Below are 19,069 nucleotides of genomic sequence, written 5' to 3' on the forward strand. Positions count from 1 at the left end.
GTCCCTCAGCGGTGGTTACCTATAAGCCACTTCTGGTTTTTATTTCTGGGTGTAGGGTTTAGCTTGTTCTCTCTTATGCGTGGCCAGTGTGTCTGCAGCACTCGGGTGGTCAGAGTTCTGCCTCCTAGGCTGTCCTGGAGCGGGTTAGATGGGGAAAAAATAAAAGTAAAAAAAGCTCTATGCAGGTTCATACCCCACTTCAGAGGAAGGAGGTGATCTATCGTGTCTGTCTAACGACGTGGAATAACTTCCTCATGAGGAACCTGAGAATTATCCAGTTAAAATAACTATTCTGTAATGACAGCAGCACTATAAGCTTGAAAATCCCCAGACGGTTGGTCTGCTACCCCATCCCTCCCCTCTAATGAGCAAAGGTGAAGACAGACATGCACTTCATCTTTCTGAGTATTCCTGTAGTTCATCATCATCTCTGCTAATCGTTTTTGCCTTTCAGTAGGCTCTCATTGCCTTGATTTTTATTCCTGAGCTGTTTGATGGCAGGTTGGAGTAACATTTAGACATGTAAATGGTTGTTTGTGCCAGGAAGGCTGTTGGGAGGAAGTTGTCTTTGTGGGATGTAGCCAGTCTGCCTGAAGTGCTGGCTGGAGAGCATGTATTGGAGGAGGAGGAAAGCTAGCTGGAGGAATTTCTTCTTAATTAGAAGGTCATACCAGGCTTCTTTGTAAACTGTGGGAAATGGAAAGCTTAGACTAATGAGCGACTCCAGTCCTTATTACATTCCAGTTACTTATTTGGCATAACTTTTTTATAATAAGCTTACCAAACATGTACATATGCAGTGTTGTTGAGTAGTGTTTTTCTCAAAATTGAATTTCTAATAATACTGTAATGCAATTCTGCAATCTCTGAATTATGTTTTTATTGATTGTACTTAAACGGTTTTATGCTCAGAGAACATCTGAGCTATGTGATAGAAAAAGCATTGCTGCTCCTTACTTAAGTTCTGATTCTTGACTTCCTTTAAGTCCCACTTCTACCTTTAAAAAACTTTTTTACTTTTGTAAACACAGAGTTTTTCCTGTTCTAATGTGAAAGGCTCTTTAAGCTTTCCTAGGCAACTCGTCTGTGAAGTCTGGCTGGTGTAGGCAGCCAGTTGTCTCTGTAGCTGCCAGGAGGGAGGAGGAGGAATTTGGAAGAAGTCTGTACAGCACTGGGAAGGCTTAACCCCAGTATCATCAAAGCTTGCTTGGCTTGCCCTCTAAAAGTGTACATCAGTCATTCTTTGTAGCAGCAAAGAATGATTTTTCTTTCTTTTTTTGATAGGGACTGTGTACTTGATGGAAAAATCTCTGATGTGCTTTGGTTGTCACAGCTAATTTATTTATTCTGAGAATAAACCTCTCAGAGTCTTAGAAAAACACTCAAATACTCCCACCCCCCCAACATCCCTGTTTGAAGATGGGAAAGACTTTGTTTTGTTTGCAGGTCTTGGTTTGTCAGTTTCTTTTGAAGGTCCTGATGTGGAGAGTGGAGTGGTGTTTGAAATATGTTCAGCTCTGCTAATTTAAAATTTCTCCCTTAGTAGATATCACAGCATTTAAACTTAAATGGAGCCAAATTATCTGAGCTGTTAAAAAATCCCCAAAAAACAACAAACTATGTTATAAGAAAGGGAATGTTCCACAAACAATGCAGGTTTTTCAGTTTTTAACTTCTGAATATGTGACTCATAAAAAAACCTCATAGTCCTTTAGCGATGTACCTGTAATATTCAAAGCATTCATTAGCAAAATTCTTGTTTCTTCAGTTTGCCTTAGATGGAAATGGTCAATTGTCCCCTGGGCTTAAACCAACAGATTCTTTTGGTCCATTATGCTGACTTTATAGTGTAATTAAGTAATTACCAGATATCTGTTCCAGCTTTTTGTTCTGCATTAGATGTTTGTCAGATATACTCCTTAAATTTTGGATAGTGCTTTGTTTATTCATTCTGGGAGAGAATTGCCTTGGAAGGTATTATGTTCCCAAGGGTAGGTTTTAAAATCTTGTTGTAACTCTCTTGTCAGTACAGTCTGATTTTTATTTTAAAATTTGTTTCTCAAAGATTTCCGAGATATTCAGGTTGAGGTGGAAAATTCAGAGTGGTTGGAACCAAAAAGATGGAACAAAAAAATCCCCACAAAGCTCTTTTTTGTGGAAACAGTTGGATTCATCCCCTGGCCTGAAAGCTGCTAGAATTGCTTGCAATGCTGTACAAGAAAAAAATAATTTTAATATAATTTCCATGCCTATTTATGTGCATATCAAGTGCATTTCATTTTACGTTTTTCATTTGCATAGTTTTTGCCCTGTGTTCTTGGGACAAGTTCTTCAGGTGGTTCCTTTGCTGTACCAACAAGTAAAGTAAACTGAATGCTGGGCAGCACGTTTTACCCTGGTGAGTCGGAAGTCAGCTGTGCGATTGACTTCACTGCTCTCAAACCAGTGACTGTGTGAGCTTGTGAATTTCCACTGTTTATACATTTTAAAATAACTGCAGCTTCTATGGCAAGCCCCAACTTAACAAGCAATTGTGCTTGAACCAAGTTAAGTGCTTGTTTACCTAGGGATGCTGCAGAAGCTTGGCACAACCCAGGAGCAAGTGGCCAGTGAAGTGGATCCATCCATGTGCGTGGGAATGTGATTCATTTAAAGCAGTCTTCATCTTCCCTGCCGGCGTGTTCTCAGGGATGAAGGCAAAGAGGGAGTAGTAAATGTAACAGATTTGTAATTTTTTTGATCGGTAGAACATATACCTTGTTACAAGTGGCTTCTGGCAGACCTTACTCTTGAAGGGTATCCTGATACTTTTTGGCTACATTGTTTTTTGAACAGACAACAAATAAAAGCCACCTGTCATTGTCTTAGCTTTTATGTAGAACTGAGACAGTAACATGAAAGAAGGACATTTCAATGTTGCGAAATATGACTGTATACCTGCAAAAACTCCCTGGGAGCTTGGTAATGGTGCTTTATATTTTATGCTACATACGTCAGTTCAGGATTCTTCTTTACTGCACATCTGCCCTTAGAAGCCGACATTAGTAGGGCTCGGGGGCACACTTTGCTGTGTAATACCGATAACAGAGTGCGTATTGATTTGCTTTGTTAAAGCGTAATTCCATTAATCCACATCACTGCTTTTCTGGTGGTAAAATTAATGTATGATGCATTGATGAGACTTGCTACAAGAAGACAGAGACTGCAAAATAGCAGTTAATCTTTCTATCTCTTGGCAGTTATAAGATCTTTCGGGTAGCTCCTTATCTCTTGTAAACACACTGGCAAAAATCCTAAAGCTTGTTTTCTTCATAAGACTTAAAAGATTTTCTCTGTGTCAGTATGTACTGTTTACTGTCTACCTCTATTATGTCTGTAAATATATGTGCACTCACAAATGTATGTATTTGTGAAGAAAATCCTGTATTTGCACAGTTCAGTGTTTTTGGGGAGAAGTGGCTATCTTGGACTTACACTGTAAAAAGTAGAGTTGTGGTAAAGGTTGGTATGGCACAAATAATCATCAGGCATTTGCCATCTCAGAAGAAACCCCCTTTCCCTTAGGCAGACCATCAGCAAATGGCAAGTGAATTTATAGTTGTGTAGCCTTTCTGCAGAAACACCATTGTGGGAGAGGTGATTTAAGGTTGTGGGCAGCTGAGTCGAGCACAGATCTGGCTTGAGGTGTTGGAGAGGGAGCCCATCTCCCCAAGCCTTCCCAGCTGGGAGATGGTGGTGGTCCCTGCCCCTGAGGAGCAGCACTCGTGTCCTGCTGCTCTATCCCTTCCCCACATTTTCTGTAGCTGTTTCCTTCTGCCAGACCTCTGCTCCTGCTGGCAGGGACCCCAGCAGGGCATCAGTCTGATGGCCTGGTGAGCTCAGGGAGAACTCTCGGGGTGGAAATCCCTTCATTGCTAAATTAGCTGCCTGCTGGGCACGCCCTGTGTGGGATTTAGCCAGCTGTGGTGTGCTGTAGATTTGCAGTCCTCCTAGTCATGTGTGAAGTCCCTGTTACACTCTTCTCAATGACTACAGAGAAGTACAAGTGAACATGGTATTCTTTAACTGGGTGGTTGTTCTCTGTGTGTTGCCAGGACAGGTGCTCTGGCATAGGCAGAGCTTAAAGTGAGTGCCCTCCTCAAGAGGGGAGGTTTTACCTGTTAACTTTACTAAAGCTTTTCTTATTTCACGTAATCAGGTAACATGTGTGCACTTGTGTTCTTGCTTTCATCAGAGGTAAATGCCAGGGCAGCAGGCTGTGGTGCCCTCCTTTTCCTGGTTTGTGAGTGCTGCTAGCTTACAAAGCAGTTATTTGTGGGGTGAACTTGTTATGATTTCTCTTTGCTTGAACCAGATACTGGGAGCTTTTCTCAGTTTAACAGTCTGTCTTTCAGCAAGCCTTTCACATGGCTGGTTTTTGCAGGTCTGCTTTCCAGCAGTGTTGGTCAGGAGGTAATAGAGTGACAAATCAACTTTTTAAAGCCAATAATTGCTCATTTGGAGGTAGAAAATGCCATTCCCTCTCCCCTCCCTCCACTGAAAGGCATCTTAAGAATTCAGGCAGTGTATAGACTTATGCTTACTAGATGACTCTCTGCAAATGATTAGCAGGGTTGAGTCTCAGTAATGTTCTTATGAATTACTGTATTCTAAAGTAAAAGAACGACAATTAAATGGTGCTTTTGGTTTTAGAAACAAATAGATTTAAAAACCAGTACTCTGGTTTTAAACCAATGTTAGGAGATGAGTCTCAAGAGCTGACATGCTAAGTAATGATTGCAGCTGTGCAACTGACACAAGGTGCTTTTGGAGATGCTTGCTTTATGCACTACACCTATACAAGAAATTTGTTTCCAGGGTTTAGATAAAAATATTAGTGCTGTACTCCATTTTAAAATACTTTAATTCTGATAAGGACATGAACACTTTGTTGTCAGGAAATAAAAATGCTGTTGACCTGAAGCTGTTTATAGCCTTCTTTCAGTATAGTTCTAATTATTTTAAGTTGATTCAGTGATATAAAATCAATAAGGAGAGTACATTGAATTATACATTTTGAGTGTGAAGTTCAGGCAAACTGTCATGACACATGGCTCAAGATAGATGTGAGTGCTTGTCAGGTGATATCTGAAGTAAAGCTTTGGATGAATTTTCACTGAAACTGCATATTTTCTTGTATAAAATATTACAGATGATTCTCTTCTACCCTGTCCTGTAGTATTTCCTTAGTTTCTTTAATAGAACTATTAAAGCATGACTTACTTCTTGTCTGATTCATCCTCTTCTCACAGAAATGCACATGGTAGATTTTTTTTAACAGCTTCTGAAGCCTGTTGGTTTGGTTTTTGTTTTCTTTATACATACTGTAATTTTGCAAAATTGTACATTCTATCGTACTGATTTAGATATTAAATAAAAAGCTATTGTAAGCAGGGATAATACAAATTTGCCTAAAATGTCTTCCAACTTATTTTTCAGATGAAGCTGTGTAACTTTTTTTAACTGAAAGTGGAGAGTATTGTATTGTTGATTTACCAAGTACTTACACGTATAGAGAAGGAGTAGGAATGACAGCAGACAGCCTCTGTTTTGGAGTCATTTTTACTGAAGCCTTTGTTCAATTTTTAAACTCTAAGTAAGGCAACACTGAAGCCAGATCTTCAGCTGCAGGCTTGCATTGAAAAAACGCACTGGATGTAATTAATGCCTGTGGTGTCATTGGGGGACATGTGCTGTAAGATGGAGCTGGATACAAAATGCAGAGGCACACTGTGGATGGGAGACCTGGGGGGCTGCCCCTGCCTGGACAGCTGCCCCCAGCAGTGGTGTGGTGGGTGTGTCCTTCCCACAGGCAGCTGTGTTGCCAGGCAGACTCCTCTGAGAAGCTGTAAGACTGACCCTGGAGCAACCATCTCTGTAACTGGGCTAAGGAAGAGAGTGCTGTCCTCCCCTCCCTTGAGAAAACAATGTTGTTTTTCTTTATTTCTCTCCAGTGTTGTGAAATGAAAGTACAGAATTTACATGCTTTATCAGGAACTGTAGTGATAGGACAAGGAGCAATGGGTTCAAACTGAGAGAGACGAAATTTAGCTGAAAGATGTGGAAGAAATTCTTGACTGTGAAGGGTGGTAAGGCACTGGAACAGGTTGCCCAGGGAAGCTGTGGGGACCTCATCCCTGAAAGTGTTCAAGACCAGGTTGGATGGGGCTTTGAGCAATCTCCTCTAGTGGAAGGTGCTCCTGCCCATGGCAGAGGGGTTGGTCTTTAAGGTCCCTTTCAACCAAAGCCATTCCATTATTCTAAATAAACAGTTTGTCTAAGGCTGAGGGGTTGTGTTGTTGCTTAGAAGGAAATCTGAAGGCTCCAGACTCGTCTGTCTCTCCATCTTTGTGGCTCATCTCTTTTACCTGTAACGTGACAGTCCTCCCTTCACTGGGGTGCTCAGTCCCCCATCCCCAGCTCCTTTCAGCCCATGCACACAGGTGTGCCCTTTTTGATTAAAGTACCAGCACTCTCTTTATTAGACACAAAGGGCAGCCAAGGAAACCCACGCTGAGCAGGTGTGAGCAATCTGTGATGGAAGACTTCATCCTGATGCATCCTGAGTTAATTTCATGTGAACTTGCTTTCCTTTCTGCTTTCTGGGGTGCTTATTGCTCTTGCCGCTCCCTTTCTCATTCTTTGCAGGATGTTCACAGTGAGAGTGTTAGCTTTGTAAGAAGTGAGAGAGCTTTTCATGACTGCTGAACATGCTCTAGGTGCTGTGCTTCAGTGCTTAGCTTCTGTGCTAGACTTCAGTCTCATCCAGAGCACTGCTGTGCGGCATTGCTTCCTACCACCCATGCAGCAGCAGGATCAGGAACAGAAGTGCAGAAGAAGTACTTGTTGAGAACAGCTGCAGGAGAGAGCAGCATCAGCAGAATGCAAAAATGGCAGCAAACTGAGAAGTTTAAAAAGGGGTGCAGAGGAGTGAACTGGGTAAGAAGAAAAGAACACAAAAAAGAGAAGGGGAGGGAGTTGGTCAAGAAGGTGAAATGGTGCAACTCAAAGGTGTAATACCAGAGAGTATTAAAAGGGTAAGGCAAGTAAGTGTAGCAAGACAGATCTCAGCACTCCTAACCTAGAATGAAACAATGCTTAAATCTCTTAACTTCATTGCAGTTTGAAGAGAGGCCAAATATTGCAGAAGGGGGTTCATTCGCTATGTTAGTTAGTTCACTCAAAACTAACTCAGTTCTGTGAGAATTAATTAGTAAATCAATGCAAACCCTCTCAGCCATCTAGCCCCACCAACAGCAGGTTTTTTTTTTATTTTACATTTGTGACATATCTTGGACTTCAGACTTAGGTTCACAGATAAAACAAACCAAGCAAAATACCTGTGTGAATTCTTGTAGCACAAGTGCTATTGCAGAGAGGGTTGCATGTTACAGGACAAAATACAGAGACAAGCCCTCCCTCCTTGTTCATCTGAGTGGGATGCTTTTGGAGCAAATTTTAGAGGCTTAGGCTTCTCCTATGCCATTGCAATGGATTCTCAAAATAAGTGGAATGAGCAGAATTAGTTTTTCATTGGAGTGTGTGCATCCTCTGCTTGAGCTTCCTACAGAGGGATAGCATTTCACCCTATATTTTAACATCAGGAAGTTATATCTCTCTTCCAAAGCTTCAAGATGTGGGATGATGCTACAGATGCGTAGTACTGGCCAGGCTGCCGTTCGAAATACCTGGTTGTTACTTGCTGCATCATCATCTACTGCAGCTGCTGTAGAATTAGTATGTGCTTGTCCATGTGCTCCTGCTGGCTTCTAACATGGCAGGAAAAGATAAATTCACTCTTGTGGTGCCTTGGCAGGAAAAATACAATGACTCCAGCCTAATGCTATGGTACAGGAGTGCTAGGGTTGCACTGTGTTCCCTAGTTGTGGGAGAGTTTTCTTACTGATGCTGTAAAAAGGAGTCACTAGTAGACATACACCTGGCGGCAGGCATCGGGAAAGGCAATTCTGGACTGCCATGACTCACCAGTCTTGATCTAGGCTTCATCCAAAGAGCTGAGACTCCCCCATTCATAACCTGCTGTGATGATAGTAGAGTGTCAGACCTTCCTTTTATAGGAAAGTGCTTGAATTCATCCAGGATATTGAAAGGGAAGTTACTTGACAAGCATAACCAATTGTCCTCTGAGTCCCAGTGGTCAATGTGCCAGCAAGCTATTTCAGCTGCATGACAGCATCCTTAGCAGTGGTGTCCTTCTCACCTTGATTATCCTGTGGGAGGAACAGTACTGGCTCCCAGAAGTGTGGCTTTTAGGTTGCATTAATAGTGCTGCTGTTGCTTACTGATACTGCCCAGAATTCAGTTTTCCAGGTGATAAGACCAGTGTATCGCTGGGCGCTTGAACCTTGTTTGCAAAGTTGTACCACAGGCATTGCTTGTGTAAAGAGATGGAAGGGATGGGGGTTGCTTGTTGGGATGTTTCCCTTCAGGGGACAGAAGCTGGACAGGTAGCAGTGTGGATTGCATGAAAAATTTGCATATGACTGAACACAAAGGGCTTTTCATTTAGGAAGCTGAGATTTTATTAAAAAAAAAAAAAAATCCATGCTATTAGCCTCATGTTTTTCTCCTAGTCTGTGCCTGCTTTTGGAAGCCTGCTTTCCTCCCTGCATCCATCCAGCAAGGGCAAGGCAAAGCAGTTAATGTGAGCCACATCACCCTGTAGGAGTCTAATGCTAAATTAATTGTTTCCATTATATGGCCATTCTTCTGGGACTTGCTGTGATGTTTGGATGTGATAATTCAGTGCTGGAATTTTTTTCTCTTTTTCACGTATTAAGCCTTTTTTAAAATTCCAATTGCAGATGTATTTTTGAAAGCTTAACAGTATGTCAAATCTGTTGCACAATGGACTGTCAGCTGCTGTTTGCTTTCTTCTGTCTTTTACTTTAATCAGGCAGGCCAGTAAATGATGTGAAAAGCATTTTTCTTTGCTCCTTCAGCTTATGCAAATCTGTTGCTTAGGAACGAAGGGGAGCTCCAGTCCCAAAAGGAACATCTTAGGCTGATCCGCTTGGCAGAAAGGCAGATTGTGCTGTCCAGAGCACACAAAAAGAGCATTCAAACAGAGAAGATCCATCGTGGTGCTGTTCTCTGAAGTGCTTTAGCTATCAGGGTGTTAAAATGTTTTCTGCTCAGTCTGAATTGATAGGTAAGCAGCTGAACAGCTGAGGTGTTTGAAATTTAATTAAAATAGAACTAAAAGGGAGTTTTTGAGAGAGATCTTGGAGGTTTGAAATAAATATGAATATTTTAGTAATTGCTGTGCTGTTCTTGGAAGAGAGAATCCATTCCTTTTGTTCTCTTCTCATTACAAGGGCCCTTTGTGATTGGAATCTCATGGTTTAACTTGAGTAGGAACATTACACAGAATATTGAATCAAATTTCCTTAATAGAGAAATGATTTAATTGATTTTCTGCAATCCAGTGGCATAGGAGAATGACACAATGGGACACAAGAAACCTGAAAATGTTGTGTTGCTATAGGGATAAAACTTAACTTCCGCTGCTGTGCCAACCAATTCTATTCTTGTGGGAATGTTGTCATTAGTTGCCATGGAGTTTACTGAGGTTGGTCCTGAAGAGCCCAATTCAGCAGGCCAGTCAATCATCTCTTTAAAAACACTTTCATTTGAATTTCTTTCTTTCAGTGTGTGGACTGTGGAATATCTTTGCTTCTTTTTTTTTTTAAATAATATGCTTGTCTTCTTCCTCTTTAACTGCAGTACATAAAATTTTCCCTGATTTTTGTAATAGAATTCTGTGCTTTTAAGTAGGGTAAGCTTTGATTGATTTATTTATTTATGCAAAAGACATTTTAAAATTATTTATTAATATTTATATTAATATTAATATAGAATTATTTATTTTAGGCAAAACCACTCATGTGGATACATATTTCAATTAATGGATTGCATGGCAATCTTAATCTAAGATTCAAAGGTTCTGCTTTTGCAGTCTTGGGAAAGAAGAGAGGCAATGTCAAAGGAAGTTGCTGTTTAAAATACAGACATGCTTCCTCTTTGTCTTATTTTGAGCCTGGGAACATGTACAAGCATTTGGAGATCAAATGCATCTATTTAAAAACAAAATGTGTCCAGTGGACTGCAAAAAGGCATGGGGCATCCCTTCCCAACATCATTTTTCAGTCAAATGAAACACTGTTTTCATCTGCAAAGTCAGAAAATATTCAAAAATTTCTACAGTCCACCAATTTTTGTTCATCATTGAAACTCCACCTTAATTAACTCACTCTTTGGCATGATCCCTCTCCATATTTTTAATATGAAATAATTTTTTTCCACTTAAAATTCCAGTGTTGGAGAGCTTTTTGGGTTGCATAGAGAATGCTCTTACCAAAACCAATTCCCTGGATGTCCCAAACCACCTCTGCTTTCTTGGGCTGCATTCTTGAGCTAGTATTTGCATGTGTTTTATTGCTGTTTTATATGCTGGTTTCTAGGCCTTACACTGTCCTGGGTGCAGCTGGAGGTGGGGTGTGCTGAGCACATCTGCTTGTCCTGATGGCTTTTCCTGGTCTTAAAATCAAGAGTCATACATGGTTAGAAGGGGAAAAGGGATTTTACTTTGGCATTTATTTTAAGGATCCTTAGGTGTACACGACCAGGTCATATGCATCGAGACGCACCCCGCCGAGTGTGCCCCCAACATTGGGTGTAACATTATAGGTTTTACTAATTAGCATATCTGTCCAAGATTCCCCAATGAGAGGCTCAAGTGAGCCCCCCTCCCCAAGGAGCCTTCCCCTGGATGGTTCTATCTTGGTTTACAGAATATGTTCTGGAGAGGACCTTGGGGTCTGGGGCACACTGATCCCTAGCTACGAAGCTTCTAAAATGTTTAGTCTCTTAGCTTGACAAACAAGTCCAAGAATGTAGGCAAAAAGCACTAGGAATACAGAAGTTGTAAAAAGGTATAACAGGGGTATAAAAGAAAAGGCAAAAAAATCTTCATGGCATCAGTCCTACTCGTGCATTTGCACTCACAGGTCTCTGAATATTCTCTGGTAACTTCTCCTGCCTGGGGAAAGAGAGAGAAACTGTGCTCAAGCGGGTCAGGCTTTGCTGATCCCAGCTCAGAGTGTGGTGTGAGGCCCCTGGCTGCCAGCTGCAGCCCCGAACTGCTGATCCAACCCTTTGTGACCAGGGGCCCCAAACTCCCCTCTCGAGGGCTGGGAACTTGCCCTGCAGTTATGACGACCATAGGATATGTTTTTCCTGGACTGTTTCAGGCTGTTGGAAGTGTAACTGTCTGCATTTTGAATGGATGCATGCTACATTTACATACATAAACTCAGTTTTCTGTGAGCTTGTGGTTAAATGAGGTTAAAAGGATGTGGAGAATTTATTTTCTTTTTTTTTTCCCCCAAGAGGTGTATTTAAGATACTGGTATAGTGTGTAGCATGGTATCAAGAATGGTGAAGTAAGGCCAGTGCTGATATTTTTCTGACTCTTCTCACCCTGAGACTCAGCAGTGACTTAAATCTTTGCCCATTCAGCTCTTCCCACGTGCCTGGCCAAGTGCTGCTGAGGTGCTGGGATGTGTGCTTTGGGGCAGGGAGGGAGAGGGTCTGTCAAAAGAGACAGTAGCAGTAGTTGGGCTGCTCTGAAGAGTACAGGACGTCAGGAGAGGTTCGCTCTGCTGTCACTGCCATGGGGATGTTCTTTCAGGAGCAGATGGGATATACCGCAGTTTACAACACCTTTTTTCAGAGTCAGTCCAAAAAGTGGGATGAATGATTCAAGGCAATTTATTTCATCCAACACTTTTTCATCTACCCCTCTTAGCTTGCTGCAGCACTTCGTGCCAGGGCAGCGTGAAGACGCAGCTGAACAGACACTTGCTTTGCTCTCAGACTGTTGGGGACATTCGGGTAGTTCAGCTGAAGTTTAGCTGAAGAAAGTGTGTTCCTTTATATCGCTGTCTCTTTTATACTTTTAATTTTGTTGGAGGTTAATGATAGAAGGAAATCCTTGTCCCTGAACAGCTGAACTGTTGCCTAAATGAGATGAACCTTGTCAGCCCTGGGTGGTGAGGCTGGTTGCTGCATATCCATGTATGATACTGGTGCTGGGAGGAGGAATCATCCACAGCACTGACTGCTCACTCAGATCTTTCCCGTGCTGTAATACCAGCAAAACTCTTCTTTCATTTTCCGTGGAAGTTTAATTTTCAGGGCACAAGATGAGCATGTGGTATCACTAGACACTGGTGTGTCCACTGACTGATATTTCCAGTATGCAGCAATATACCGGAAGATGTACTGTAAGGAGCTGACAGCAAAATACCACCTGGAAATCTGTTTCCAGATTGTTACCTGCTGCAATCCACCGTGCTTCAAGAGGGAAGCCTGCTGTCTTCCTACTCTGGTGGTTGTGTGAGGATAAATCCTTAGAGATTTCAAAGTGAGGATGCTAAGATGTCCTCAGGGTGTCAAACCTTTGAGTGAGTGATGCAAAGGAACAAAGTGCCTGTCAGGTGTGGTATTTAGATTTTAATTATTTTTGTTTATTTCAGGGAAGCTTAACATTGTTACTCCGAACTCCATGAAGTAAAGGAAGAACTGTCATAAAGTAAATGCCTCTGCTTGCTGTGGCTAAATCTTCTGAAGAAAAGTTGGCTTCCACTGTAGCTTTATATTCTCTACCTTTATTTTTATAACTAAAGGACTGAATTATACTGTTTATCAGTTTTCTGTGGGAATGTTCTCTTTACGATCTTAGTACAGGTGATAATGACAGTTTGCAAGTAATTTAAATGGCATATGTACTTGTATTCTCCAAGGAGTTTCCATTCTTCCCCTGTTTATTTTCGAGATACTCAACATACTTTTGGGTTTTTAAAATGTTTTGTGGTTGCATGGTACCAACCTCATCATCTCCCTATCTGGTCTAACACAGCCATAACATTGCATCTGATAATTTTTGTGGTGGAGAGCTTTATTGTTCACCAATAAATAGATATCATCAAACCCAGTTATTTGAGGTACAACTTTTATGTTGGGAATCAATGTCTTTTTGAAACTCAGCTGGGTAGATTCATAAGACCATTAGAGGACATTTCTGGGAAGTCTTGGCCAGAGGCTAAAGAGGAACTGTATGGTAATTTCTGCACTTATAAGAAGATCTCAATAAGGGTACAGTTACCTTAGTTCATTTGCTTTACCCGTATTTAGTTTTTTTATAACTTGGTTGCTAGCTACAAGTAATATCTGTTGGATTGTGTGCACTGCTGCTGAACATGTGTAAGAACTATCTTGTGTCATCAAGCGTATTTTTTCCTGTTTTAGCTATTTATAGGCTGAGTCCTGCTTAACTGTCACTGAAAAAAAGCTTAAAAACTTGTTGTTATAGCTACTTAAGTCTAGAATTTGGGGGATTTTTTTTACATGTAAGTTTGAGAACAGAATAGTTCCAGCAATCCTTTCTCTCACAGTGATTCTGAAATTAACGCTCTCTTCTCTATTCCCTGCTTTCTCAGTCCTTGCCTTCTGTAGTTCTTATTATTTCTTCTGATCAGTTTTCTATTTTTTTTTGTCCAGAATACTTTTCCCCGTGATATGCTCCTGTTCATATTTTCTTCCAAATAATGTGAAGCTTCAGGAGGCCCAAAAGAGCATGGCTGAGACATGCATGCTGGCTGTTTTCTGATGTGCTTGGAATTAAGAATATAGAGCTTCTGCAAAGACTTAGACATTTTTCTGTAAGGATGGAGATGTGGAAACGGTACCTCTACTGGAACTGACAATCATCTCCTCTAAATACCAAAACAATGTTGTTAGCAGGGCATTGCTTACCACACAGTTGCGTGGCCGAGAGCAGTGGTACAGATTTATGACGTTTTAAAAAGATTGCCAACTCTTTTTTTGTGAATATTTTCAATAATAATCCAGTTCTGAAGTGAAATCAAAATACAGACAGTGCTAGAAGTGCTTCCTTTTTTTGGCTTGGTTTTTTACATGGACAAAATGGTAGAGAGGCAGCTCAGTGTGCTTCTCCACAGCACAAGCTCTTCTGAGCAGGTCAGGCCCATGTGGTGCTCATCTCCTTCACAACTGAAGAAAAAGATGGATATCCTAGTTTAAGCTAGTCTGTGGCCTTGCACTAACCTATTAAAAAAACCCCAAACCCTCGATCTGATACCTGTGATCCTTGGACATGGTGGGACTTGGTACTATAAGGCTGAACTTTGTTTAGAGACAGGGATTTTCTTGCTTTAAAATCTGGAAAAAGGAACTGAGAATCAGCGCAGGCGTTGCTCTCCCCTGCTTAGAAAGCTGTGTGTGCTCATCAAACACCAAAATTTAGTGAAACAGCTTGCTGGTATATGTGATTCTCTCTCCTCAAGGGAGAATGTCAGATAATGAATGTTGAATGTTTACTAATTGTGTTGTGTACAACCAGGAAAACATGTTCTTGGAGTGCATTTTTACTTTAGTGCTTTAATGATGAGTCATAATCCAAAAAGAAAAAGATAGTAGAGCGTACATGTCTTCTACCTGAGAAAATCTGTCCTGGAAAATTTTATGTGGGTACAGAACTGAAAACAGCACTGTAGGAATTTGGTAAGAAAGAAATTCTCAGTTTGGGTAAGTGTCCTGGTATAACTATAATGATGATTATGACTACAGCATATTAGTCTGTTCTCATTTATGTAAACTCCTAATCAAACTTTTAAATAGGTCTTTGAAGTTTCTTATGTTCTCTGCCATAAAGTAATCTGTTAAAATATTAGCTCTTCTGCCCAGTAATTTCATCTGTTAAAAACTCATGACTCTTATGGAGGCAAAGCTATCCAATTTTGTGTCTTGGGAATTTCAGCTTTTCTTAAATTAATTTTTCTGAGCTTAAGGGGAAAAAAATTCTGGTTTTGCCAGCCCTTCATCCCTGTACATGAGAAACAGCTGTTGTCTTTTGGAGCTTGTTTTATCAACAAATATAAAGAAGGGGAAAAAAACCCTGAACCAGTTCCAGCTGTTCTCCTGCCGTTGCTGTTGTCAAACCTCCTCTGCTCACTTCTGAGGGGGCAGAGGGGAAACGTGAATAACGCTCTCGCAATGTTTGCAAATGTGTCGAAGCTGGGCAGGAAGAAGCTGCTTCCTCTTTCATGTCTTGCTAGATACTGGAGTGCAAAGGCTGGAGAACAGGGACATTGAACTTGGCCAACAAAACACCTGTGGATACCTTTGGCAAAATTGCAAAGCAGAGCTGTTAGCGAGCAACCTCAAACAAGAGCACATTTACAGCTGTCTATGCCCAATGGCTTTTGTTTTCCTGCTTTGAAAAATGCTGATGTTTGGGAAATCATGCTGAAGGACTTCAAAAACTATTCCTTCCCCTTCTTTTTTTTCACAACATGGAGGGCAGCAGGAAGCTTTTGTTTCTTATTTGTGCCTCTGGCCTGTTAGTGAGGGTTTCCCAGACTTGTGCTATTAAATAGATGGCAGTGTAAGTCAGCTGGGATTTTGGGTTTGATTTTTAAATTGTTTTCTAAGTATTAAAAAAAAAAAATCCACAGATAGTCTAATGTCACATAGTCTGAACATAGAAAGCTGATGCTGGAGGATTATTCCTGTGCAGCTGTGAATGTTGAGGCCAAAAGCATGCAGGTGTGCTTTCAGAATTGGGATGTACGGGCCACATCTTCAGAATATTCACTTGTAGTGCTGAGGAGGTACAAGTCAGGAGCCTGACTTTTGCAAATGCCTGGCTCTATTCTACAGCAGGGGCCCAAGTCATTGGTGGAGTCATTCATGTTTTAGGAGAAGGAAGATAGGTGGACTGGGGAGATGGGGAGAGAGTACTGATACTTTCCTTGCACGCAGTGACTCCTCCCCTTTAGACAGATAGTTGCAGTAGTTTTTGGTGTGGAATGGCTGGCCATTTTTCACTATGGGTCTTGGAACATTTTTTGTAGTGCTTTCTTGGAGCCAATGCTTTGTGGCCATTTGCCTATCTGGTGGGGGAGAGGGCTATGGGCCCATTGATCCCACCACCGGCACATCCCAGAGCAGCTGCACTACTGGGAGTTTCTACTTGGACAGGTGGGCTAAGAGGTTGGGCTTCAGGTTGGAAGGAGCCTCTCAGTTAAACTGTTTAATTTTTTAGCTAAAGCTTGATTTATAGATACTCAGACTCACATATAAATTACCCATAGAGAGACTCATCTGTAGATGTCCTGACTTTTGGCGGCTCAGTTTCCTTTAGAGGAAAACTGTTCAGTCTGACCTCCTCACAGGACTTTTGCCCAGCCACGGAATTTTTTGGGCATGTGTTTATTTATCAAAGGGAGGACACCATGTTCTTTGCTGGTCTCTAATTTGAGAAAAATTGTGGTTCTTGTGTTGATCTGAGTGTAGGCAGGTGTTGGGCAAGCATCCTGGCACAGGTTTGCCAGGCAGCACTCCTGTCAGTCCAGTCCTTCATCCCTTTTTTGGCAAGGATCACAGATTGTGCAGTATGAGCATTTGTTTATTTATTTATTTTAACAAAAACTGATATGCTCAGGCTGGGAGCAAGGTTTGGGCTGGGCTTTGAAGAAGAAACAAACCTCTGAATCTTTCTGTTGATTGTTGCTTATAAAGTTGTTGGCAACCTCTCTTCATATGTGGTACATTAGCTTTGCAGCAATGGCTTGGTACACAGGGTTGGTCTCTGGAGATAGATAGGCAATCACTCCTGGTTGCTGTCTCTCCTTGGGTTTGGGTTTTGGTTCTGTTTTTTTGTCAGCTAAGCCCTTCCTTGGAGGTAAAGCTGCTGTTTCTGTGGGTCTTTCCCCAGGAATCTGTAATTTGTCAAGAGAAAGTGAGGAGATGTTTCTGCCAGGCCAGTAAAAGTGCAGGGAGTGGTGGCATCACCAGCCCATACCAGCTGTCTTGCAGTGAGTTTTTGTCAAAGCTGCATTGGGATCTGTTTGTACCCTCCCGGTGTGTGAGGGTAGCACAGGTCCATGGGGGTTACACATGCCAAGCAGAATCCTGCTCCTCTGGGATGTGGGTGCTCAGTGTTCCTTCCCTCCTGGTTAGAGCTGAGGCCAGTGCTCAGCTGCTCCTTGCATCATAGGTGTATGGTTTTTCTCTGGTAATGGGGGAAAATAACTTGCAAAAAAAAAGAGACATCTTGATTAGAGATATTACCTTAAAAATCAGTATTTTTTTCTCTACACTGAGGAGAATAAGTAGATCATTATACAAAAGTGGGTGACTGAGTTGTTCCACCCCACGTTTTCTTCCTAAATTTTCACAACATTACAGAACAGGTAAGGTTGGAAGGGACTGTGGTGGCTCATCTGGTCCAACCTCCCTGCTGAAGCAGAGTCATCCTGGAGCACATGGCGCAGGATTGCATCCAGACAGTTCTTGAAAAGTTCCAGTGAAGGAGAGTCTACAATTCTCTGGGCAGCCTGTTGCAGTGCTTGGTTACTGGTCACAGATTTGTTCCCATTGCTGTTCTTGGTTCAAAAGCCCATGCAGTGGCAGCAGTCAAAGGTTTATGGAGATCACCATGGCCCTGAGGGGTCTATCATCAACTCCCCAAAGCGGGTCTGGACGTCCTAGGACATGAAACACTGGAGACGGCTGGCACCTTTTAACAGACTGGTCTCCTGACGATGATGTGGTTGTAGTAGCTCTGGTGTATTTCTGGTGTCCAGCAGTGGGGGAAGAGAAACATTCCTCAAATCCTAAAAGGAAGGACAAGGGTGTTAGTCTCAAAAGTTTTATTTAACCTTGTATTCGAAAATCAACTGAGTTTCTGTTTGACTGTTTCCCTTCCATTTTGGTTGAAGGGAAACTTCTCATTTCCCACAATATAGGTAGTTCCCTGCTGTTCATGTTACTCATTTGTTTACTGTGTATCTAGGAAGACATATGAAGTTATATCTCTGTGTATATGTCTACATATCTATATGTATGTATGTATTTTCTAACCAGGTGCAAAATGACTGCTCAAGTAACACTGGAGGATGCCTTGTCCAATGTGGATCTCTTGGAGGAATTACCATTGCCAGATCAGCAACCATGTATTGAGCCCCCACCATCATCTCTTCTTTACCAGGTATTTTCTGATTTTAGGAAAAAGTTTTTCCATTTCCCATTGCTGCTAATAAAGAGTACGTTTTGCCCAAAACTAAAGTGTTTATATTGGCAATATATATAAAAATTCTTTTCATAGAATCATAGAAGGGTTTGGGTTGGAAGGGACTTTAAAGATCATGTACTCCAACCCTTTTGCCATGGATAGGGACACCTTCTACTAGACCCGATTGGTCAAAGCCTCATCCAACCTGGCCTTGAAGACTTCCAGGGATGAGTCAGCCACAACTTCTCTGAGCAACCTGTTTAGGTGTCTCACCACCCTCACAGTCAGTAATTTCTTGCTAATATCTAATCTAAACCTACTGTTAGTTTGAATCCATTCCCATTTGTCCTCTCATTACATGCACTTTTACAAAGTTCCTTTCCAGCTCTCTTGCAGAGTGCCCTTTTAGGTACTGGATGTTGCCATAAGGTTTTCCAGAGTCTTCTCTTTCCTGGACTGAAAAATGCCAGGTTCTCAGTTTTCCTTCATAGGAGAGATGCTGCTACCGAAGACTTAATTCCATGTTTTCCTTTCTCTGCAGCCAAACTTCAACACTAATTTTGAAGACAGAAATGCATTTGTCACTGGGATTGCAAGATACATTGAACAAGCTACAGTCCATTCTAGCATGGTAAGTAGATGTTCTGATATACACTTTTGTCTTACTTAGAATAAAAGGATAGGAATGTGTCTTCTTGCAGTTCATTATAAGAATTATGGTCACAGAAAACAGGTTACCTACAGTACTTCCAGGAGGAGGTAAGATGAAAAAGTGTATGGCTTTTCTTCTCTTCAAACACACTTAAAAAAAAAATGTTACATTGTGTTTCCTCTTGAGCAACTAATGTTGTTCAAAGATTCCCTTCTTTTGTGGCGTTCTTGGAAAATTAGGAATAATATGTCTTATAA

The 19,069-nt window shown here is 41.4% G+C and overlaps 1 protein-coding gene across 2 annotated transcripts in view; it reads left to right on the plus strand.

Annotated features, from left to right (window-relative positions):
* The first annotated feature begins 18,013 nt into the window (after positions 1–18,013).
* Positions 18,014–19,069, plus strand: part of CYFIP1 (cytoplasmic FMR1 interacting protein 1) — a 57,757-nt gene continuing 56,701 nt past the window's right edge. Inside the window, exons 1-2 of one of the 2 annotated variants that reach the window (XM_008629342.2) lie at positions 18,014–18,136; positions 18,702–18,791. In XM_008629342.2, the coding sequence (XP_008627564.2) occupies positions 18,020–18,136; positions 18,702–18,791 (207 nt within the window). In that variant the 5' untranslated portion in view covers positions 18,014–18,019. The remainder of the gene's footprint in view (positions 18,137–18,701; positions 18,792–19,069) is intronic. The other variant, XM_017728582.1, reaches the window with a different exon arrangement.

Source organism: Corvus brachyrhynchos, unplaced genomic scaffold, assembly GCF_000691975.1.
Source record: "Corvus brachyrhynchos isolate BGI_N302 unplaced genomic scaffold, ASM69197v1 scaffold92, whole genome shotgun sequence".
Classification (NCBI taxonomy): Eukaryota; Metazoa; Chordata; class Aves; order Passeriformes; family Corvidae; genus Corvus; species Corvus brachyrhynchos.